Below are 23961 nucleotides of genomic sequence, written 5' to 3'. Positions count from 1 at the left end.
GCCCCCGGGCCCGCCCCCCGCCGCCCCGGCCAATCCGCGCCCGGGCCCTCTGTCGCCTCAGCGCCCCGCCCGCCAATGGCGCCGCGCGCCTCGGCCACGCGCGGACGGACGGCCGCCTCGTCCACTCAGGAGCGCGCGCCCCGGACGGACAGCCGGCCCCCTCCGGACCCGCCCCGCTCGGCCAATCGCCGCCCGCCGAAGGAGGAGCCGCCTGGGCAGCACAAAAGGCGAATCGCGGCGCCGGCGCCGGCCCCCGCCTCCCTCGCGCGCGTCAGGGGAGGGGCCAGTGACGTCACGCGGAGCCCCGCCTCCCCTTCTCCTCTCCCCCCCATGTCTCGATAGATTCCGACGTTCAGTCGTCCCCCGCGGCGCAGACGCGTGTCTGCCAGGGCAGCGCACCTTCGCAGCAGCAGCATCAGGGGTGGGGGGCCCGTCTTCCTCCTCCTCCTCGCCAACCCCTCCCCCTCCTCCCGGGGCCACCTGGAGGTTGGCATCCCCAGGGGCCCCGGCCTGGCCTAGGAAGGGAGTCCCTGAGCCCAGTTCTGGCCGGGCTTCAGCAGCCGCAGCCGCCGCCGCAGGGCCCCGGGCCCAAGAGCAGGAGGAGCCCGGCCGGGAGGCCTTCCCCCAGCGCCTGCCTAGGAGCCCTTAGGAGCCCGGGGGCCCCAGGCGGCCACCCCCCAATCCCTAAGGAAATCTTATGGGTCTTCTCCATCCGTCTGCTGCTCCTGCTCCCCTCAGAGGGCCTTCTGGCCTCCCGGCCCCAAGGCCGGAAGTGGACTTTTGGCCACCCTCTCAGGAGGCATTAGGAGAGAGGGAAGGGGCACCTGCCTGGATCAGGGACAACTCCTGAGATGCCCCTGAGGATGCCACGGGACGAATCCACAAACCCAAAAGCCCCCTCGAGACAGAACACAGGACTGCTGGAGCTCCTGTCCTCTTGGCTTCTGTCGCATCTGCCTCAAGGGCAGGAGGGGCACAAACCTCTCCAAGTTCAGGCTCAAGGAAACAGCAGCGATGATGACGCTAACTCAGCAGCCGTCTTGACCAAGATGGGCCAAGCGCAGACATATTTTGTTTCTGGAGGAGGGGCCGCATTGCATGCAGAGGTTCTGCTCCCTGGCGGCATCTCCGGCTAAACGGAACTCCCCTTGCTGAAAAGTCGAGCTCACTCAAGAGCCGAAGAAAAGCCTGACGTGAAGGGGAGGAGGACAAACAGCCTTGTTTGAGAGTCTGAAGCATATTGGGGGGGGGGGGGATTGTTGGCAGAGGTTAAATAGGCAAGGAGCACATCACTGGCTGCTGAAAGAATAAATAGCTTTATTGAGAATGGAAGGAATTTTGTGGAGAGAGAGAGAGAGAATCCAAGCAGTCTAACTCCCAGTCTGTGTTCTTCATCTGAAGACAAACAGGGAGGAAGCATGTTCAAAGGAGCAGCAAGTCTCCAACTGAGTCGTAGATCTCCAATTGCGCTAATCAAGACACAGGAGGAGATTATCTTTAAAATACTAGGAAGTTCCTATCTAAATATGCTAATTACCTATCTCCCCAGATGCCCCTTGCAGGATATCCTTAAATCCAGAGGTCTTCATAGCCCTTTGATTCACGTGCACGGCAGATCTTGGCATACACGTCTCCATGTTCTCTTAGCCCCTGAGAATCTCCAGTTTCCAAGAGATTGACTGCACATGCACAGTACATTCGCCTTGTTCAGGATACAGCACGTGGCAGTGCTCTCTTTGCAGAGGGAGTCGGAGGCCAGCAAGACACATACCAACCAGTAGCACTGAAAGCACGCAGAGATCTCCATCGAAGGCGGAGGGGAGCTCTTACAGACACCCCCCGCCAAGCAGGGCTCCAAAAGGAGGCTCCCTCCTTGCGAAAGGCCAGGGGTGGGCCAGCCGACCCCTCAGCACCCACACCGGCTGTAGTAGCCATCTTCTTGCAGCGGAGTATGGGGGCTGCTGCGGTGAAACTCCTTTTTGAGGAAGAGCTGCTCGACCACTTCCTGCAGGCACCGATCCACATTCTCACCTGGAAGGGAAGTGGAAGGAAGCCACAGCTAGCTGTCGGGAGGAGCATGACGGAGGCACTTGGTGGGCTTGAGTAGCCTGTCCATGGGAGTTGCCACATTCAGAAGACCCCCAAATGGCCCTTCTTTGGGTCACCTTTTCTGCCTCCTAATCCGCTTCCCGGAAGAAAGGCAAGTCAGCAGGAAAGACATTTCCCCATCAAGAAACATTCCCAAAGCTTCCATGAAGCGCAGAGACCTTGGTGCTGCCATGATTGACAGACTACTGTCCAGGAAACTCCTGCTTGGCTTGCTGAGAAAGGAGAAAGGAGCTCAGAGGACTCAATGAAGAGCCACTGCTAAATCAGAGCAGAGCAGAGCAGGTATTTATTTCCCTGTTGTTGTTGCAACCAACATAAGTTGAGCCTGTAGGATTTCCAAGCAAGAGATGTTCAGATGTGTTTTGCCATTTCCTGCTTCTGTGCATGGGGCCCTATCCTTCCTTGATGGTCTCTCATCCAAATAATCACAGTGAGCCCTGATTGAGACGCATTCCCTGGGATCCCAAAGAGGGGCTCAAGACTGGGGTCACTGTGGGTGGGCAGGTAGTTATGAATGTCCTGCATAGTGCAGGCCGTTGGACTAGATGACACTGGAGGCCCCTTCCAACTCTATGATTCTATGATGACTGTTTGCAGTGAAGGAGGCTTGCCTGCACACCCCCCGTCACTGCTCCCCCCCTGGGCTGTGATGCACACCTGCAGAGGCACCTGTGACCGAGCGCGCTGTGCTCCCCTTCCTTATTTGTTCCCAGAGCCTCATCCGCACACACAAGCATTCCTTCATCGGCTCAGCTCTTTCACCAGGCAGCTTGTTGGCATGCCACACTCCCACCTCTTCCCTGTTCAGCTGGCTCCGTCACTCTTGGCTGCCAGGTGTGTAATTATCGTCCCTCCCTGTCACAATCTCTGCCATTTCGCAGAAGGGCGGCACAAAATATTTCTCAGATGGAGCATAATATTTCTAATGTGGGCTGCCACATCTCTGTAAGGCTGGCAATATTATTTATTTATTTGCTCCATTTATACCCCACTTTTCTCCCCTAGGGGGAGCCCCAAAGCAGCTCCCATCATTCTCTTCAGTTTTATCCTCACAACAACCCTGTGAGGTAGCTGAGGCTGAGATGTGCGACTGGTCCAAGGTCACCCAGTTTAAATGACAGAGCGGGGATTCAAACCTGGGTTCCCCTGATCCTAATCCAACACTCTGATTACCACACCGGCTCTCTCATTCACATATACCTCATAAGACCCTCAGAAGAGCCCTGCTGGGTCAGGCTGGTGAGGAGGGTCCATCTAGTCCAGCCTCCCGTCTCACCCAGGGGCCAAGCAGTTGCCCTGGAGGGCCAGCCACAGGGCAGAGAGACTTTCCCTTGATGTTGTCTCCTGGCCCTGGGGTGCAAATTGTGACTGGATGTGGAGGTTCCCCTCAGTCACTATGGCTTGAAGCCACTGATGGACTTATCTGCTATGAATCTATCAGCCCCCCTTTATAGCTGTCTGTGCCTGTGGCCATCACTACATCCTCTGGCAGCCAATTCTACATGTTTGCCATTGCCCACAGCAGCCACGGCCACAAGTGCAGAGTAGATCCTGTTCTTCAGAACGGGGCTCCTCCCATTACGGCAGAGGACGAATTCTCGCTGGCTCGGCATGGCTGCCCTGTGGCGGCTGGTGCAGAATGCTCGAGCGACTCCTGCCATGGGAGTCCACACTGGCACGCTCCTGGTCAGTTAGCTTTGACAAATTAGGGATTTTTGTGGCACCCTGAAGATTAAAGAAAAAGCTTCTGTGAAAGGACATGCCATAATCAAGGAGGTGCCTTGAAGGTATTTTATTGTCACACGATCTCCAGCATGGGTCATTCCAAAAGGGAGTCGTATGTGATCGTATCCTGACCTGGACAGCCCAGGTTAGCCCAAGTCTTGTCACATCTTGGAAGCCCTGAGGGGTGACTTTGATGGGAGACCACCCAAGGAAGTCCTAGGTCCAGGCACAGAAGCAGGCCAACCACCCCTGAACGGCTCTTAGGCCGGGAACCCCTGAGTTAGCTGAGACTTGATGGGGAAAGATATTGCATATATGTCTGTCTTGTAAGAAAACTGGTGGATTAATGTATTAACCTCTGCTGAAGGCATGTGGGTTTTTTATCCAAACGGTGTCTGATCCAATATGAATTTATAATTTGCAGCAATTTCCGGTCCAGGCAGGTTTCCCGGCCGCATATGGATGCTTGATGTGCAGATGTCTTATTTGCAAGAGTGCGCGATAGCCTGACTCCTTGATAGTTTGTGGCTGGCTCCGCCTCCTGTGGCAGCCATCTTGTGGTTACGCCCACCCCCGTCTCAGGACTCCAAAGCAACCCCCGCCTCCGAGAAACAGGCAAGCCCGGAGCCCCACCCTACCTGTCTTGGCCGACACGCGGTACCACCCGGAGGTGCTGTGCTCGGTGGCAAATCTCTCGGCCTTCTCCTCCGGGACGCAGCTCTCCAAGTCGCTCTTGTTGCCCAGGAGAAAGATGTCAGCTAGGGAGGGCAGGATGGACACGGGAAGCTGTGAGAAGAGGCTGCCAACCGCCCCAGTCCAGTCCCCGCTATAATTGCCTGGTTACTTGCACATCTTAACTCAGGGGTAGTCAAGCTGCGGCCCTCCAGATGTCCGTGGACTGCAATTCCCAGGAGCCCCTGCCAGCGAATGCTGGCAGGGGCTCCTGGGAATTGTAGTCCACGGACATTTGGAGGGCCGCAGTTTGGTCAAGGACGCATGTCACAGTGTCCAAAGCATTCATGCACACAAAAGGTCAGGCCCAGAACTAAATTTTGTTGGCCTCAAGGGTGCCCCTGGACTCAGACCTTGTTCTGCTGCTTCAGACCAAGCCGGCGACCCACCTGAGATCCTTAGCTATTCCCCCCCTGTTCTCTTGACCCCATAGAAAGGGCGGAAGTGGACGGTTAGAGAGCCACCCCACCTGACCACCCCACCACCACCCTGTTTGCCCATCCTACCATCCGCGCAGTACCGCCTGGCCACAAAGACCCAGTGGGAGAGGCTGTCGAAGGAGGGGGGGCTCTGGACGCTGTAGGTCAGGAGGATGGCGTCAGCATCCCGGAAATAGCAGCTGCTCAGAGACAGGAACCGCTCCTCCCCCGCTGTGTCCCACAGGCAGATCTGCAGGCACAGAGGACAAAAGCAGCACGGAGGGAGGTCCGAGCAGAGGAACTCACCGCCACATGAATCAAGAACTCTGACCCTGCTCGGGCATTTTCTGTTTCTGGAGAATGACTGGAAATGGTGTGCACTGGGAACAGGAAGACAGAGTTCCCACTTGGAGCCCTCCAGGCAGGACAGAGACCCAGAGGCCAGCTATCCCTTTCACAAAATCATAAGAGTTGGGAGGGACCTCCCGGGTCATCTAGACCAACCCCCTGCACTGTGCAGGATACTCCCAACCCTATCGCTCATCCACTCTAACCTGCCACCCCCTTGAACCGTCACAGAATCATAGAATCATAGAATCCTAGAGTTGGGAGGGACCTCCTGGGTCATCTAGTCCAACCTCCTGCCCCATGCAGGACAGTCACATCCATATCGCTCATCCACTGTCACCTGCCACCCCCTTGAGCCTCCACAGAATCAGCCTCCCCATGAGATGGTTATCCTCTGCTTAAAAATGTACCGAATTAACCAAGTGACCCGGCAGCAGAGTAAACCCCTCCCCCCCAGCACCTCAGGGTTCCAGGAGTGCCTGCCCTGCCCGATGGAGTGCAGCAGCGGTGATGTGTGCAATCAGCCTCACCCTGACCTCAGCCAAAGACCTGGCAGAAGAGCTCTTTTGGACCCATTTTGGTGTCAGGGGTGGGATTCCAGCCCACGGCTCCATTCAGGAAGGATTATTCGAGAAGGAGCAGCAGCAGTGGGTGAAACAGCCCTACAACAGTGTGCAGTCTCCCGATTGGTAAAGGGCAGGAGGTAGAGCCGAGGAGAGAAAAGGAGCACTTCTAATGCCTCCCCGCCCATCCGTGAACATTTTGGGAAATAGAAGAAGAAGAAGAAGAGTTGGTTCTTATATGCCGCTTTTCCCTACCCGAAGGAGGCTCAAAGCGGCTTACAGTCGCCTTCCCATTCCTCTCCCCACAACAGACACCCTGTGAGGTGGGTGAGGCTAAGAGAGCCCTGATATCACTGCTCGGTCAGAAGAGTTTTATCAGTGCCGTGGCGAGCCCAAGGTCACCCAGCTGGCTGCATGTGGGGGAGTGCAGAATCGAACCTGGCTTGCCCGATTAGAAGTCAGCACTCCTAACCACTACACCAAACTGGGTCTCAAATAGATGGAGGCATTGGGGTCCCACACCTCAGTTATGCCCAAAGCCCCCTCCCTCTCTCCCTCTCTCGCCAGGAGGGGATGCCCATCACCAACCACATCCCCAATGGCCTGTGAGACCCCCCCCCCCCGCCATCATCACTGGGCTGCCCCAAGCAGTTGTTCCAGGAGCTTGGCTGGAACTCCCTGAGCAACAAGCCTCAAAGGACCCCACTAATTTATTTGTTTACTGCACTGACACCCTGCCTTTCTCCACGACAGAGACCCCAAAGTAAGTTAAATTGTTCTCCCATTCTCTCTTTTATTCTCACAACAACCCCACGAGATAGGCTAGGCCGAGGAGGCTGTGACTGGCCAAGGTCACCCAGCAAGCTCCTGTGCTGGAGTGGGGTTTCCAGCCTGCGTCTCCCAGATCCGGGTCTGATAATCTAGCCACCAGACCACACTGACCAACTCTATGATAGTATCTCAGCCCAAGAGTCGGTGAGTCCTTTCCACTGTGCCTACCTGGACCTGGAGGTTGCTGCGGTTGAGCTTCAGCAGCAGGGTCTTGTCACACGTGCCCATGTGGCACCCGAGGACATGCGCCGTCTGCAGAAAGCGCCCTGTCCTGATGCGATGGAAGAGCGAGGTCTTCCCCACCCCAAAATCCCCCAGGAAGATCAGCTTGAATTTCCAGTGGGGAGAAGCCTCCATGGCCAAGTCCTCTGGGTCGGGCACGGTGCTCCTAGCGGCAGGATCTCTCCTTCCAGGGGGGCACAGGCCTCATTGCTCCCAGTGGCGGGGAGGAGGGTTCCTGCCAGGATTTAGCTGCAGCAAAAGAGAGAGCGGGAATTCAGCCCAGAGGGGCCTGGGAAGGACTGGTGCCCACTTCTGCCGCTAGAAGTCATTGAAAGACAACCCTGTGGGGAGAGGCAAAAGGGCCTCACTCATCTGCCCTACAACGTTCATGCCCAGAGGCGTTCCTTCTGCAAGGTTATTATTTATTATTTATTCAACTTTCTGCGCTCTCTTGTGATTCAGGGCAGACTACATCATATCATAAAACATCTATATAAAATATAGGGACAGCAATAAAAGCATTAAATGATTAACATTAAAATCGAAAGCCTTTGGTAGTTCTTCTCCTACTGAGAGAGAGGAAGAGGGAGGTCAGATGGCAGAGAAGAACGGCTCTAGTGGGGAGGCTGGCAGAAGTCAGACATTACTGTGGGCTTTGAGGACAGGCCTGGCGGAAGGAGGGGCTCAATCACATCTGCCACCCAAACTCTAAAGCAGGGGTGGGCAAACTATGGCCTTCCAGATGTCCATGGACTACAATTCCCACTGGCGGGGGCTCATGGGAATTGTAGTCCATGGACACCTGGAGGGCCGCAGTTTGACTACCCCTGCCCTTGAACATTCCCAAGCCTCTGTAACGCCACTGGGAGCTCTGGGCCAGGGACCTTGGCCCTCCCATCCCTGTGCCGACTGCATCTGTTCCCCTTCACCCCACTCTAGGGTCCAAGATAAGGGCCCAAGACAGGGATTCCCAAAGTGCTGCGAGGGACAGCAGAGCACCAGCACAGCCCCCACCCTGAAGTATCCTTTGGGGAGTGGGCTGAGCCATATGGAATTCTCGCCTGGGCTTTTGACTGGCTGCTGGAGGCTTCATTTCCTCTCTCCTCTTAGAATCCTAGAGTGGGAAGGGACCTCCAGGGTCATCTAGTCCAACCCGCTGCACAATGCAGGAACTCACAAGTACCTGCCAGCTCACAGTGACCCCAACTCCACACCCAAGTAATCTTTTTAAAATGATCCCTCTTCTCTCCTGAGTTTGGCCTCCTCTCTGGGTGCCTCTGCCTCCTCGGGCAGCTGTCTGGCCACCACCCCAACTCAACTCTGCTTGCATTCGGCATCCCCAGAAGAATCCAATTTGGGGGCCTGTAAGTCGTCGTTTAGCAGCTGAGCAAAGCAGGGTTTGTCGGCTGAGGGACCCAAATCCTCTACCTTGGCCCTGGGCGGGTCTGTCCGTGCCGATGAAATCAGTCACCCATTTGGCAAAAGTTTTTCTCCTCCGCAAGATCCAGCACTCTCCCTGTTCCGACTGTCACACGCCAATCACATGGCCGCTGGTCACAGAAAAAGGGCAGGGAGAGAAATGTCCATCCGGTCTCTTCTGTGAGCAACTGGGCAGGCAGCAGCCAGCCCTGGCCAGGCCGCTGTGACCCAGCCCTCTCTGCCGCATCTGAGCCAATGGCAAAAAGGGGGCAGCTGTGCTTCATGCCAACGTGGGCACTTACTTTGTGATAAGGTTTACGGCCTTGCTCTGTCTCAAAGAATCATTTCCTTGTCTCATGTTTGAGCTCATAAAGGGCCCAGGGAAACGCGGGAGTCCAAAGTACCAATAAGGGCCCTCGAGGTTGGCCAAGTGGGGGGGAAAGGCCAAGACGGTCGGAAGGGAGGGAGGGAGGGAGGGAGGGAAGAACCCTCAAGCGCTGGGTCAACAGTGCCAGCTTGGAGTGCAGTGATTTTGCGCTTGGGTTTCACTTCCACATGGAGAATCGGCACCTGGACAGAGAGTGGAGACACGCAAACTCCGAGCCAGACAGGTAACTGTGTTAGTCTGGCTGTAGCAGCAGAATGCAGCCAGGAGCACCTTAAAGACTCACAGCATTTGGGGCACGGGAGGAGCTTTGGTGAGTCTTCAGAAGTGAGCAGAGACTCCTCATCCACGCAGAAACTGGCTGCATGCAAAGCTCTGAAAACCCAACCACCCGGTGGCCCAAGCCAGGCCCGGCCTGGACAGCCCATGACTCACCAAGGCTTCGTGTGCCTGGAGCCTGACAGACCCCCCAGTTTGGAGGCCCACCCAGGAGCGCAGAAACCAGAGATGCTCTCAAGGCCCTGGCAGGGCATGGTGGTGTGCTGGGCTGCGTCTGTCTTAGTGGGCCACAGAACACACAGGGCCCCCGGGGCTCAATGGCTTGGGGCCAGCGAGCGCCAGCACTCTGGATTCAGTCAGCCCACCGGCAAGGCAAGCAGAAGGGCCTCCACCACCTCAGCCGTTCTCTCCGGCATTGGGCAGCCCCTGAAGGCTGAGCAGCCCCCCAGACAAAGGACTTCTGAGCACTGCCCAGGTAAGTCTCCTGTGGGACCGTGCCTAGTTTATTTTGACACGAACATGGAAGCCCAGGATCACCTGCGTTTCTGGCCCTGGCCGAGAACTGCCACATGCACTGATCTCAAATGGTCACGCAGAGCTCACCCGGAGGGAAGACGCCGGGGGGCACCCGACTGTCACGAAAAGCCCAGAATCCTTTGCTGCCAGGGGGAACGGGGAGAGCCCAAGAGGAGTCTGCATAACAGGCCAGCCGCCTGCCCCTCCTGTGCTGCCAAGCCAGGGAGGAGCCTCGGCCCACATTCCCCGACCTTTGGGAAGGCTGCCACGGCCCCATCCGACTCCCACCCCAACTGCAGGGGAGACGAGGGGGCAGCCGGTCCCCTGCTGGTGCCATAGCAACACTCGCAGCCTCCTTCCTCCCACCCTGGGGATTTTCCCGCTTCCCGACCCCAAGGTGTGTTGTGGGGCAAATGCAAACCCCAGCCTGCCTTGTGGGATCACAGAGGGCACCAAAACAGTCCTGAAAAGGCTTCTGGGAGAGCCACTGTCTGAAGGGACGGAGGCTGGAACGCCCCCTGCGATGCCTGGGCCTCAGTCAAGCGCCTCAGCCAGCCCCCCCGCAGAGCCCTGCTCCAGTTCTCGGTGCTGCACTCGAAGAGCCCACCGCCACGCCAAGTTGGCCGCTGCCACGAGGCAACGAAGGACGTCCCCCTTCCACGGCATACGCGGCCGCTTGTCTCCCGCCAGCAGGCCGGCCGTTCCGGCCAGCAGGCTGCCCACGATCCCGTAGCCGTTCCCGGTGAAGATGGAGACGATCAGGATGGTGACGGAGGCGACCAGCGAGACGGACTGGCCCGCCACGGCCTTGCCTTCTTCTCTCAGGGAGCCCACGCTGGCGGCCACCAGCAGCCCCCCTCCCAAGAGGACGTTGGCCGTGCAGTGGTCACCGGCCAGCCAGTGGAACGCGAACGCCAGCAGCGAGAGGCCGACGGCTGTGGCGGTCCAAGCGTTGTCCGGGGACCCCGAGACCCAGTCGAGCCCCAGAGGCGCCGCCAAGGGACCAGCCGATTCCAGGAGAGGCACAAGCGCTTGGAGGAGGAATCCCGCCCCAGCCCCTCGATGGATCTGCAAAGAGAGGAAGGCAGGCAGGGAGGTCAGAGGGGTGGGGCTGGTGGCTGACCCCGCCCCACCAGGGGAGCCCCACCCCCTCACCCATGTCACAAGCCTCGCTCCCTTGGAGCAGTTGGAAGGGACCTCCAGGGCCATCTAGTCCCATCAAATCTCCAATGGCCAATCAGAAGGCTTGCTGGGCAGAAGCCCCACTTGGCCCCGCCCTCTCTAAAAACACTAGGCAGGCACCAGGGAAGGCGCCCAAGGGGGGGGTCCCCGTGCTGAGGAGCTCTCCTGGCCACAGGCCGCTAGAAGACGGGCGTCCCAGTCCAGTCCAGAGGGAGGGGCCTGCGCAGAAAGCTGCTCCGTCCACTTCAAACCTGGTAGGTCTGCAAGGCGGAGCTGAGGCACGCGGCGCACAGCAGCAGGTTGGAGAACGCGCCCGCCCCCTCGTCCGGCCCGCAAAACATTCGGCACAAGATCCGCCCGCTCTGCAAGGGAAGGTAGCGGCAGGTTGGACGCGCTCCACCAAAAGGACCCGTCTGCCCGCGGGCCTTGGGGGCAGGACGCCAGGTCTGTATCTGGATGCCCCCTCTCCAAAGACTGGCTCAAGGACAGCTGGGCCTCCTCAGGAGGGGGGTGCAGGGGCTCGTGGATGAGCTGGAGGGGGGCCACGTGCCTGAGCAGCCGTCTGCCCATCAGGGGGCACTCCCGGGGCCCAGCTGCCTGCTGCTCCCCAGGGGCGGCCCTCCGCCTCCTCCTCCTCCTGCGCCGCCGAGGCTCGCCCCGGGACAGCCTTTCCAGGTGCGCTTCCCCAGCAGCGGCGGCGTCCGCGTCGCCAGATGTCGAGCGGCGGTGTGGGAGGAGAGTGACGGGGAGCGGGAGCCCCAGCTTTCTAAGCCTGCTCCACAGAGGCTCCCGCTGCGCCTGCGCGGGGGAGGCGGCGCGGTCCGCCCGGGCCAGAGGCCGGGGCGATGGGCGCGGCGGAGGGGGCGCGGCGGCTAGAGCGGCGCGCGCAGGGGCAGGGCCAGGCGGGGGGAGGGGGCCGCTCTAGTCCTCCCCGCCCCCCTTTGGAATGCTCCTCCCCTCCCCTCGGCCTCGCCTACCTCGCCGGGTCGTCGTGAGGCTCTCGAGGGGGGCGCGAGGAGGGCAGCGTCCGGCCAGGGCCAGGGGGGCGGGCGGCCAGTCCGGCGGGCCCTCTGCACCTGCTCAGAGGCCTGCGCGGCCCTGCCCACGGGGCGGGGGGGGCGGAGCTAGAGCTGGAGCTGGGCCGGCCCCTCCGTCCCTCCCCGCGGGCGGCCATGGGGATCGCGCGGCTGGGCGAGCTGCTGAAGGAGGAGGCGGGCGAGGCCGTGCGCGCCGTCCCGCTGGGGCGCTACCGCGGTGAGACCCACCCCCGGCACGGCACGGCAGGGCAGGGCAGGGCAGGGCAGGGGGCTGGGGAGGCGCCTGCGGGAGACCCTCGGGCGGGCGGGTCCGCCCCAACCCAGAGCCCGGCGGGCTGGCCGGAGGGAGATGCCGCCCCACGAATCGCGCCTCCGCCTCCCCGGATCTCCCGGGATCCGCTGCAGCCCGGCGGCCCCCTTCCCCTCGGGGGGTTGTTTTTCCTTCGGCCCGAAGGCGGCCCTGGCAGGGAAGGCGGCGCCGCATTTCCCGGCCGGCTCCTGGCCGCCGTCGGGGGCCTTTTCAGCGGCACCGAAAGCAGATTCCGCACTTGCTTTGCTCTCGCGGCTGCGACCCTCCTGAATTGCGATCGAGTTGAACTTCCTCCCCCCCCCCCCCCGATCCTGAACGCCTCCTGCACTCGACTGGGGAGGCTCAGAGCCGGGAGGGAAGATTTAAAGGGCCCAAACGCCAAGGGGAAATCGAATTCAGTGTAGACGGGAGGGATTTAGTCGCGCTGGGGGTGGGTAAAAAGCCCCTGCAGCCTCGACCCTGGGTTACAAACTGTAGGAAGCCACTCAGCTGGGTCGTCTTAAAGCACCCAATAAACAAAGCAGTGGGAATTAGGGTTACCTTACTGGGAACGAGGCTAAATCAGGAAGACCCAATGCAAGAACACCCCGGGCCCATATCTGCTGAGCCCCACAAGCTAGAAGGAAACACTTTGGGCAGAACAGCTCTTCGTGATGTAACTAAAACAGGTAGGTCTGATTAGACAGAGCCAGGGTGGGGGTGTGGCTAAGAGTGGCACCCGCAAATCTGGCAAGACAGGTTTGATCCCCCGCTCCTCCACCTGCAGCCAGCTGGGTGTCAGAATGTGACAGAAAGTGGAGTATAAAGGCAGAAGATATGCCTATGAAATGAGGTCCATTTATTTATTTATTTATGCTTATATGCTGCCTTCCCATTTTGGCTCAGGGTTGTTTACAATTACAGCTTACCTTTGGAGACCCATCTGCAAAACTCACTGGATTTTTATGTGTTCACAAAATTTATTTCCCACCTTTTTGCTCTCAGAAGCGCCATTTATTTATTCATTTATTAAAACATTTATATCCCGCCTTTCCTTGTGATAATAATAGTTACAAACTTTTCCAGTTAAAAGCAGAATAAAACAGTGTGTGCCAGACCTCTCCCCCTCGTGCCCCTTAGAAGATGCAAGACCACCAGAAGCCCTGATGATAAAACCAACCCTCCTCATGTTTATTTTATTCATTCATTTTATATACTACCCCTCATTAAGATGATGTCTCACATTACGAAAACAATTGAAAACAGGCCAAACAGGTGCAAAGACATAAAAGCAACAATGAAAACATTGGTCAGGAAGGAAGGATCGCGGAGGGAAGCCCCTTCCCCTTCCCCCCTCCCCTACAACAACGAGGGTTGCCAGCCTCCAGATGGGACCTGGGGATTCCTTGGAATTGCAGCTCCTCCTCTCCACAAATCAGTTCACTGAGGGAAAACTGGAAGCTCTGGAAAGGGAACCCCCAAGGTATTGCACCCCACTGTGCTATTCCCAGGCTCCACCCCCAAATCTGGATTTTCCCAACCTGGATCTGGAAACTCACCCACCCCACTCCCCACCAGTGGCGAGGGGGGACCTGGCAACCCAACATACTACACAAAAACCTCCTATATTTAATTTGTCATGTTTCATCTGCATAAGCCAATAACGTTGCCTCCCTCCTGGCCTTCTAGCCCATTTGGGGGAGGGCTGCCCCCCCTCCCCAGCCCCCTAAGTGGTAACCGATCCACGGCCAGGGGTCTTGAGTCTGCCAGGGCTGGCAGCAGGCACATGCCCCCTTCCTTTGGACCGGTATGTGTCTCCGGATGGTGGCATCGACCCCTTCCCTCACCTTTTCTCTCCTCCCCCTCCTTGTCTCAGACACCGTCGTGGCCTTGGATGCCTCTGTGGCTATTTACCAATTTCTCACTGGCATGCCAAAGATCATCAACCGCGAGGGACAGAACATCAGGTGAGTGGCTCTGCTCCCCAGCCCACTGACAGGTGTTGGTTTTGACCTTGAAAGGCCTGCCTGCCGTGGGCCCAGGGAAGCTGAGGGACCTTCTTGACCGTCCAACGCACCAAGGAAACCGGGCTGATGGGTACACGAGACAGGGCCTTTTCAGTGGCAGCCCCACAATTATGGAACAACTGAAACCCTTTCCCTCTTTAGGAGTCAGTTTTATTCAAGAAGAAGAAAAAGAAGAGTTGGTTCTTATATGCCGCTTTTCCCTACCCGAAGGAGGCTCAAAGGGGCATGCAATTGCCTTCCCATTCCTCTCCCCACAACAGACTCCCTGTGAGGTGGGTGAGGCTGAGAGAGCCCTGATATTCCTGCCTGGTCAGAACAGTTTTATCAGTGCCGTGGCGAGCCCAAGGTCACCCAGCTGGTTGCATGTGGGGGAGTGTAGAATCGAACCCGGCATGCCAGATTAGAAGTCCGCACTCCTAACCACCACACCAAACTGGCTCTGGACTGTGTTTGATTAAAGCAGTCCTAAACATTTTTAAATGTTGGGTTTAATGCTTGACCATGTATTCCTTTTAAACTGCAAGCCACCTTGAGCTCTGTAAGGAAGGGCGGCAGCTAAGAAAGGTTTTCAGTACACAAATAGCTGTCCTCGGAGGCACCCTGAGTCGGCTGACAGCGCGGTGGGGATCGGGATTGGCCCTGGCAGGCAGCCAGCCTTGGCAAGGGCAGGACTGTTTGACCTCACTCCCCTTGGGCCACAAACAGCGAGGCTCATTGGCATCAATACTTTAGTCCTTGAGCATGCCCCCTGCTGTTCCAAGCTGCCCCACTGCAAACCCCCCCCCTCCCCATATCTGATTTCTTCCACAGGAGTCCTGCCAGACTCCACCCTGCTTAACCGGCTCTCTTTCTGCTCCAGCCCCTTGCAGGGGCTCTTTTTCCGGACGCTGCATCTCCTGGAGAACGGCATCAAACCGGTGTACGTCTTTGACGGAGTGCCGCCTGCCCTCAAGGAGCCCGTGGTTCGTGAGAAGGATTTCCTGATCTGCCCAGCGTATTGCCAGTCTTGTGAGCTGGTGAAGGAAGACCAGCGGGAGGGGGGCAGGACACAGGAGGCTCCACGGGAAATAGTTCGGTCTGGCCTAGTGATCAGGGCAGGGTCCCCAACCTTTGTGGGTCTGCAGAGACCGTTGGAATTCTGACATCGCATCATGGGCAGACACACAAAATGGCCGCCGCAGGAGACAGGGCCAGCCACAAAATTTAATTGGGGTTTTTATGGGGATTTTATTGTGTTTTAACTATGTTGTAAACCGCCCTGAGACCTATTGGGAGAAGGGCGGTCTAAAAATTAAATAATAATAATAATAATTTAAAAAATGGCTGGTGTATGAGATGGCCAGCCAAAAAATGGCTGCCGCAGGAGACAGGGCCAGCCACAAAATGGCTGCCGCCGCTTCCCTCCAGACACACAGGGCAGATCCTTGTGCTGTGACACAACCGTTCTATGTATCTGCACAGACCACTGCACAGATCTGCAGTGGTCAGTCAGAAGCCCAGCCTGGCCTCACCCGCTTGAAAAGGAAGCTTGGTGGGAGCCAGGGAAGGCATTAGTGGTCCCTGTGGGGGGGGGGTGCATGTGTGTGCTGAAGAGGGGATGCAGCCCTGGCAGGCTTCATAACCCTTGCCCCTCTTTTGCAGTTGGCCAAGCGAGCCGCGGTCACCGGAGCCAGGAGGGAAGTGGCAGGTAAGGGCCACCGAGATTCTCCCGGCTGAGTTTTCCTTGGGGCCCGGCCTTTATTTGGTGGAGGAGACTCAGCGGTCAAGGACACCACCCCACCCCGGTCCCGGGGTCAGAGGCTGCAGGGAGCTATGCTGGCCCACAGCCAAATGTGGCCCAAACTTCAATGAGGACCAAGCAAAATATCCCAACATATCTCAAAATAGCAAGCAAGTTTGTCTCTGTAAATGTAACTAATTAATTAAATAAGGGGGAAGCTTTAGAGCCTTATGCAGGATGGATGGATTAAATTTGGTAGGAATGGTGCAAAGGTTCTCCTTCAGGCCTCTGGAATGAAGAAGGCAGACATTGCATTTGGAAACCTAAAAACTCAGAACAAGCAAAGCTTGAGTCCAGGGGCACCTTTAAGACCAACCAAGTTTTATTCAGGGTAGGAGCTTTCGTACACATCCACATTTCTTCACAGTATCTGATGAAGTGTGCACGCACACGAAAGCTTAGGCCCAGAATTAAACTTTGTTGGTCTTACTTTTTCTGTTGCTTCAAACCAGCGCAGCGGCCCACCTGAATCTAAACCCCCCTAAGAGGTCATCAGAGGTCTGTCTTGAGCTGAAGGGAACATTTGGATTCCTTAAAATTCCAAGGCCCGGGGGGAGGGGAGGGGAGGGGACGGGGGACATAGTAGTGCATTAACTGAACCTTTGACTTTGCTTCTCCTTCTTCTTTAAGACTCTGCAACTGGTGCAGCTCCACAACGCTTCCCAAGACGAGACTCCGAGACCCTTTTGACCCTCCTGGGGGTTCCTTACATTCAGGTATCAGTGAGGGGTTTTTCCCCCCACAGTTCTGCGGCTGAGCCCCTCCTCTGCCTGCGGGTGGCCTGGTGGCTGCTCTCTCAGACGGCCTGTGACAGGGCTGTGACCAGAGGGAGTGCATCCTGGTGGGGCCAAATGGACCAAGGGGGGTAAGACAGCCGTGGCTCAGTTGGGAGAGTATCCCCAAAAGGTCCCAGAAAGAGAAGCAAAAGTTTTTTTTCCTACTGACAGAATCGCACTGTCAGAAGGGGCCACCCAGTCACCCTAAAGCAGGAGTAGTCAAATTGCGGCCCTCCAGATGTCCATGGACTATAATTCCCATGAATTCTCATAGGAATTGTAGTCCATGGACACCTGGAGGGCCGCAGTTTGACTACCGCTGCCCTAAAGCTTCCATGAGACGGGGCCAGAGACCTGGAGAAGGTTGGAGTCCGAATGCACCCTTACTTGTGGCTTTCTGGCCCTTCAGGGGGCCCCTCAATCCCCAGGTGGAGACAGATGGCTCAAGCCAAACATTTTGCTCTCTCTCTTCTCCCCCCGGGATCCAGGCTCCGGCGGAGGCAGAGGCCACCTGTGCGGCTCTGGTGAAGGCCGGCCTCGCCGTCTGCACGGCCACGGAGGACATGGACGCCCTGCCTTTCGGCAGCCTGCGCCTGCTGAGGCACCTCAACACGAAGGGCAGGTGAGTGTGAACAAGCGAGGCCCTGTCAGAGAAGAAATTGTGGTGACCCCTCTGGGCATGTGCAGAGTGCCTTCCTGACCACTGAGGACAAGGGAGGAGAAGGGTTTCCAGGGGAATTGTGTGGACCCCAGGGCCTCCCTCTCCTTGGGGAACGAATCGTTTCAAGCCCTCTGGACGTTCCGGAGGAGGCTTAGAAGTCTCCCCTGCAGCGAAACCGTTCCGAAGGGAGATGCTGCTGCAGGCGGCCACTGAGTTGGCGTTTGCCAAGGTCCGATGTGGGCCCCAGCAGAGACCTGGAGGGGGAGGCCTGCCCTGCAGGGTGGCAAATGGCACCGAGGAGCCGTGCATGGCTGGCCAACAGCCGTGGCTTAGAGGGCCCTCCCTCCCAATCTGCCTGTGGCAGAAATGAGCAGTGGGACCAGGGGCTTACTCAGCTGGTATTCTGGGATGGGGGAGTCTATCCCCCCCACACACACACACACATCCCTGAGACAGAAATCCCAAGCAGGGTGTTGGCTGAGAGCCAGTTAAGAGTAGCGGCCTCTGATCTGGAGAACTGGCCTTGGTCCCCTGTTCTTCCTCCACATGCAGCCGGCTGGGTGACCTGGGGCCAGTCACAGTTCTCTTAGGGCTGTTCTCAGAGCAGTTCTCTCAGAGCGCTTCACTTCACTTACCTCACAGGGTCTCTGTGCTGGGGAGAGGAAGGGAAAGGTGTTTGTAAGCCACTTTGGAACTCTTTTGGGCAGTGAAAAGCAAGGTATAAAAAACCAGCTCTCCTTCCCTAGTGACCTGGAGGAGATCTCCCTGCCCGTCGTTCTGGAGAAGCTGGGGATGACGCAGGAGCAGGTGAGAAGTGGAAGGGGGCAGGGGGGAGGCTGTCTGGACAGAAGGGGCTGGATCCGTGTCTCTGAATCCCAGAGCCAGGGGACACCCTCAGGGGAAGGCCTTGGCCCTGCATCCTCCCTGCTTGGCCCCCAGAGGAACTGGTGTGTTTTGGGATGCTGGACTAGACAGGCCCTCCTTGCTGGGCTGATGCCACAGGGGCCATTCTGATGCTTTCATGGCTGGCACGGCAGCGTGGGAGCAGGAACATTTTGAGACAGTTGGTGAACCTCCCCCTCCCCTGTCTCTCCCCCAATGCAGTTTGTGGACCTCTGCATTCTGCTCGGCTGCGACTATTGTGGAAAGATCCGGGGTCTGGGCCCCAAAAAGGCCCTGAAGCTGCTGCGGCAACATGGGACCATCGAGCGGGTCTTGGAGTGTGTCAGTCCGCAGGTACTGGGGCCGCTTCCTCCGTCCCTCCTGGACCCCCCCCCACCTTTGTCCTGCCCCTGGGCCTGCTACAACTTTGAGGACGAGGTCTGGTGGGTGGGATCGTGGCAGGACGGCTTCCCCTTTAGCCCTCTTGCAACGGGAGCTGAGGGCAGCAGCCCCGAGGGACGTCTCGGTTGGCCGGCAGCAGTGCCAAGGAGATAGGGGAAGGCGGCTGGCCAGGACCCTTCCCACAGGCCCCTCCAGAGCTGCTAGCCCCACTGGGACGAGCACCGTGTGACCCTGGGTGCCCGCTGGGAAAATGGCCCCTCCTGGGAACCTTCCCCGGGGGAAACTTTTGTGGGCCCAACTGTTAAGGAGAGCAGAGGAATTGGACCACTTCAAACTGGCCACCCCTCACACGTTGGCACGAGATTCAGGCGGGAAGCCCGGTGGGTCCAAGGCAGCAGGACAGTCCAGGGGCACCTTTGAGACCAACCAAGACTTTTTCCAGGGAACCTGGTTGCCGAACAGGAGGTAAGAGTCGGGAGATGAGTGGGAGGGAGGCCTGGCTGCTATAATGTGGTTTCCTAACCAGCCCCAACCCAGCAGAAGAGCTCCATCTAGCAGGCCCTGCTCTCTCTTGGCAAGTTCCCTCTGGGCCCTGCCCTCTCTTGGGAGCTCATTCCTCAGGGCAGGGGCGGGGGCCAAGGAGGAGAGAAGTAGAGAGAGTTGGAGGAGAGGAGCGCGAGGGGTCATGGGACAGCTGTGTTGAACTACGTCAGGCAGGTAAGTTGAGGAGGGGGCCGACTTGTTTACTGCAGGTTTAGGGACAAACTGAGGGAAAGGAGGCTCCACCTAAATATGAGGAAGCATTGTGTGAGGGCGAGGGCCATTCGTGGATGGAATCCGCTGGATGGAGTCTCCTTCACTCTATGTTTTTAGGAGGAGATGGGATGAGCCCATCAGGGGTGTGTGATTTTAAGTCACCAAGAGGGTGGGGGGCTGGACTGGATGGCCCGTGGTGGTCTCTTCCAGCTCTGTGTGGTTCTGATCCTGGGATCCCATAGGAATGGGGAATGAGATGGCCTGAATTAACCTGATCTGAGTCACCAGCAACACACCCTGACGCTTAAGGATCTACTCCTTCCCTTTTTCAGCCCAGAGGATACCCAACTGCAGAGGGTAAAATTAAGTGTGAGTGTAGGGGGGGGGTCGGACTCACCGGCCCAAGGAGACCAGCTGTGCCTCGGTCCCTCCGCCCTCGAGGCTTCACTCCCTGCCCGTGTGGCACCAGCAAGGAGGAGAGAGGCCCACGTCACGGGGGACCCATTCTACCCCTTGCAGAAGCACCCGGTGCCCACCAGCTGGCCCCTGGAGGAGGCACGGCGACTCTTCCTGCAGCCGGAGGTGGCCGAGCTGAGCCACGTCGTGTTGGAGTGGAGAGAACCGGACGAGGCTGGCCTGGTGCGGTTCCTGGCTCACGAGAAGCACATGAAGTGAGTGTTAACACCACGACGTAAGTAGAGCCCTGCTGGGTCAGCCCTCGTGGCCATCTGTCCAGTCCAGCTTTCTGCGGCCGTCCAGTTTCCTCTGGGAAGCCCAGGAGCAGGATGAGTGCTGCAGCCTCCTCCCGCCCACCGTGCTCCCCCCCCACCCCACCCCCCGGCACAGACAGGCAGAACAGCCTCTGGGGCTCTGACCAATGTGGCACACGGCACAGAGAGGACTTTGACATCTTGCGATTTGGATGTGATGCCTCAGTTGATACAGCCCAAGACTGCATTTGCCTTCTTCACTACCACACTGTCTGCTCAGATTTCGCTTACAGGCCACAAGGAGCCCAGGATCATGGGCGTTCACACACCCAGGAGGCCTGGTTCTCATTTTTGAGACCCAGATGGAGAACTCCGCACTTCTCTTTGCTGAATGGCATCTTGCTCAGTCGCCCACTTCTCCAGCGTGTTCAGATCCCTTTGAACTCTACCTCTGTCTTTTGGGGTGTTCCCTACCCCTCCCAGTTCATACCAGGGTATCGTGCTACTGACTGATCGGGGTTGTGGTTGCCTGGCTGTCCCGGGCCATAGCTGCACCCTCCCTGCTGGGGCAGTGCACGATCTCTCGGGCTTTTCCAGCTCCAACCAGCTCACCACAACCTGCCTGCCCCCCCCGCCCCCCCAGGCTGGGACTCCTTTGGCAGCTGTCAGAGCATCGTTCTCCCATTCAGCCATAGCCCAGCCAGGCCGGGCCGGGAGAGAGGGAGGCACTCTGGAGTGGGCAGAGAACAGGGAGAGAGCCTGGCTCCCCAAAGATGCCGTTTTAGAAAAGTGGGGCACTGTTGGCAGCATAGGATGTGGGGAGGAGGTGGGGGAAGGAAGGACTTTGGCACTTGCTCACCCTCCCCCCCCATTCTGCCACTACGATGGGAGGAAAGCCCTGCCTGCCAGAATCCTCCCTTCTGTGCTAAAAGCTGGCCTCTCCTGCTGGGCCTCCAGCTTTGCTCTCTACGCTCAGACCGGTGTCCACCCCACGCAAGCGCCCTCGTCTTGGAGCAGTGTCCCTCAGACCGTGCATTGGGGCTGTGTCCTGGAAGCTGGCGAGCCAGAACAACCATTTCCCCTCCAGCAAGACTCAGAAGGCAGGAACTGCAGTGTGTGCTCAGCCCTCGACAGGGCGGTGTGTGCTGGACAAGGCGTGAGCAGCCTCCTGGGTGCAGATTCACAGGCCAGCGGGGAGAGACAGGAGGGCTTTGCACATAGACAGACTGCAGGGCGCTACATCTTCCCCCCCCCCCCCCCGTCCCTCTTGCTTATCCAGTTTGCTTTCTTCCAGCGAGAGCCGCGTTTGCCAGCGGATGGCAAGGTGGCGTCAGGCCTGTCTGAAGCTTTCCCAGCCCCAGTTGCCAGGCCCTGCAGCCGAGGGCGGCTCGAAGCAGAGGAAGCTCGGGCAGTTCTTCCAGGTCAAAAAACGGCCCATGAAGGTAAGAAGGGCTTTCCCCCCCCCCCAGGTGAGAGGACCTGGCCTGCAGGCGGGATCCTGTGATTCACAGAGAGGCACATTTGGGGAGAGGATCCTGCTGCCCAAAATCTCCCGGGCTTCTGCAGGCAGTTCTGGAGGCCTGGCTTCAAAATGAATTGAGTGGGTGCAAAGGACAGCGACCGGGATGATCCAGGGTCCTACTTGGGGGTTCCCCTCGGCCACCGTGGCTAGTAGCCCTTGATGTAACCGTCACATTGCAGTAGGCTGCTGGGTGTGGGATTTGAGTGGGCAGAGGGGTCACTCGCTCCGGTTTGGCCTCTCCTCTCTCCAGGCTGCCTCCACCCAGCCTTGCAAGAAGAGGCCAAAGTCCAAGGCGAAAGCTCCAGAACCCGCCAGAAGCTCCACAGAGGGCACCTGAGGCAGCTCCTGCCCCTCTCCTGCCTGCGTCTTCCTCCGGCCAGCACGACCCACACAGCCAAGGCCTCCGTTCCTGAGCGAGGAACACCTGCAGGGATGCTGGGCAGGGCTTGAGTCATGGGCAACTGGGAGTGGGCGGAGCCTGTGAGTGCTGAGCTCAGCAAAGTCTTGGGAAGGGGCGGAGTCGCCTCAGAGCTTTTCTCTGCTCTTCTGCTGCCTGTGGGTCATCCTGCCGCTGACAGCAGAGCGGGGCCCTTTGGGGGCAGAAGGGCGAGCTGCTCTGGAAGCCAAAGGCCACAGGGCTCAGTGGTGGTTGCAGGTTCAGGAGGGGACAGGCATGGCCAGGCTTGTGGTAGGCTGGCTGTGTGGGGTGAATGCAGCAGCTTCCTCTGCTGCAGCGAGGGGGGGGCGCATGAGCCCAGGTGCTCCGTCTGACTGAGCCACCCCAGTGGAGTCGGCCTCCGTGGAGGTGCCAAGGAAGAGGTCAGATTGTGCTGGTCCTCTTTTCCCCAAAGTGTGCCGTGCATGGAGAGAATGGAGAATGACCCCCTTTGGCAGGTAGATTCAGGTAGGTCACCAGGTAGCAGAACAAAGTTTGAATCTAGGGCACCTTTTGAGACCAACAAAGTTTTATCCTGGGCAGGCCCAAAAACGCTTAGACCTTGAATAAACCTGAAGGTCCCCCCAGACGTCAACTCCGTTCTCTTTGGCAGGGTTCATCCCAAAGGACTGTGCGGTTAGGGGGTCTCTTCACCTCCTGCTGTTGACTCTGTGGTCCTTTCCCCCATGCTGGAGGGGAGGGGTCTCCCATGCGCTGTAGTGCCCTAGAGAAGAGTTGGGGGCTGAGGAGACAGGAAGGGAGGGGGTGGGAGGAAGAGAGGGATGATAACAGTAAGGTTTTGGGACAGTTAGAATGGCCTTCCAGGACCGTCCTTGATGATCTAAAAATCTCTGATCTCTTGCAAATGGGAAGGGAGACTCCATCTGGAGTTCTGACTGGAGGATCCTTGTGAGGTTTGAAGTGAGCTTCGGACCTGGGTCAAACAAGGACCCGGGATTGCTTTCTCACTAACGATGGTACTCTAGCAAATTGTAGGACTCGTTTAGAATAACTACCAGAGGTCTCTGCATCTTTCTTGATCAGATCTCAGTTTTAAATCAGTAAATTCCCCCCCTGTATTGCCTGAATCTTGTGTCCCCTTGACCCGGCCTACAAAAAGAGATAATCTTGCATAAAATGTCTGCCCAGTGAAGGGATACTTCATTGAGATAGGCTCTGGTCTAATTTAGATTTTACCAATTAGCCGTCCTAATCAGAAATGTTAAATTATGGTCTTTTATATGTCTCTTTATAACTCTTGTTCTGTTTTCATTGTAAGCCGCCTTTTAGTTCTGCAAAGTAAAAAGGCCATTACAAAAATGTTGTAAACAAACAAATTTCACAAAATCTTATTCTGCTGAAATAAAAGCCTTCTGATCTTTAAGTAGCTTCCCGACTCCTCTTTATTTTGGCTGACACCAACTGACGGGGGGGGGGGGGCACGAGGCAGGAGGAAGTTGGTCCATCTGGGATGGTTGCAGGATGGACTGTGCAGTGAGGACACGGCCCCTCGTGGTCTGTGCAGATTTTGTAGTGACCTTTACCGTGTGCAGAGCTCCAATTTCCGTGTTAGGGTGGTCAGTCTGTCTGCATGACCGGTATACCTGCTTAGCTATGCAGTTTTTATTATATAGGTGCCTTCTGTGTTTTGCTCTGCCAGATGATAAATATTACAATAATATGTGGTGGAAGACTAGGGGGTTCCTTTGAGCCAGCTTGACAAAGAGGCTGCAGAAGCTGTGTGTGTGTGGGGGCGGGGAATGTACAGCACCCTCCCCCCCCCATTTAAGACCCACATGTTGGATGGCTGACCCACAGTCTCCCCACAGTTGACATGCTGCTGTTCCTGGAAGGACTGCTTCCTGCCGTATGAGCCCTACCAGCTGCAGCCTGTTCATGGGCTATAGGAACGGAAGGTCCAGGAAGGGCGACAGAGGCCCCCCCTTTCTCCCT

The 23961-nt window shown here is 57.7% G+C and overlaps 2 protein-coding genes across 7 annotated transcripts; one reads left to right on the top strand and one right to left on the bottom strand.

Annotated features, from left to right (window-relative positions):
• Positions 1–1297: 1297 nt before the first annotated feature.
• TMEM276 (transmembrane protein 276) lies at positions 1298–11890 on the bottom strand. Of its 6 annotated transcripts, XM_077353569.1 has the most exons (5): positions 8378–10086; positions 6896–7198; positions 5073–5235; positions 4473–4592; positions 1298–2031 (listed from the first exon to the last, which is right to left on the bottom strand). In XM_077353569.1, exons 2-5 carry the CDS (start codon positions 7082–7084, stop codon positions 1907–1909), a joined length of 597 nt encoding a protein of 198 aa, XP_077209684.1. In that variant the 5' UTR covers positions 7085–7198; positions 8378–10086; the 3' UTR covers positions 1298–1906. The 6 variants fall into 6 exon arrangements, with proteins under 6 accessions (XP_077209684.1, XP_077209686.1, XP_077209681.1 ...); XM_077353571.1 differs by lacking the exons at positions 1298–2031; positions 4473–4592; positions 5073–5235; positions 8378–10086 and adding exons at positions 10156–10616; positions 10982–11092; positions 11708–11890 and having other exon boundaries at positions 7083–7198; XM_077353566.1 differs by lacking the exons at positions 1298–2031; positions 4473–4592; positions 5073–5235; positions 6896–7198 and adding exons at positions 10982–11092; positions 11708–11886 and having other exon boundaries at positions 7205–10616.
• LOC143845268 (flap endonuclease 1-like) lies at positions 11772–23392 on the top strand. Its single transcript, XM_077353554.1, has 11 exons — positions 11772–11984; positions 13933–14023; positions 14943–15045; positions 15725–15770; positions 16494–16579; positions 17128–17261; positions 18047–18107; positions 18405–18536; positions 19860–20011; positions 21345–21492; positions 21823–23392. Exons 1-11 carry the CDS (start codon positions 11903–11905, stop codon positions 21907–21909), a joined length of 1122 nt encoding a protein of 373 aa, XP_077209669.1. The 5' UTR covers positions 11772–11902; the 3' UTR covers positions 21910–23392.
• The last annotated feature ends 569 nt before the right edge of the window (positions 23393–23961 follow it).

Source organism: Paroedura picta, chromosome 9, assembly GCF_049243985.1.
Source record: "Paroedura picta isolate Pp20150507F chromosome 9, Ppicta_v3.0, whole genome shotgun sequence".
In the NCBI taxonomy this organism is placed as follows: domain Eukaryota; kingdom Metazoa; phylum Chordata; class Lepidosauria; order Squamata; family Gekkonidae; genus Paroedura; species Paroedura picta.
This window is presented reverse-complemented; position numbering and strand designations above follow the sequence as displayed.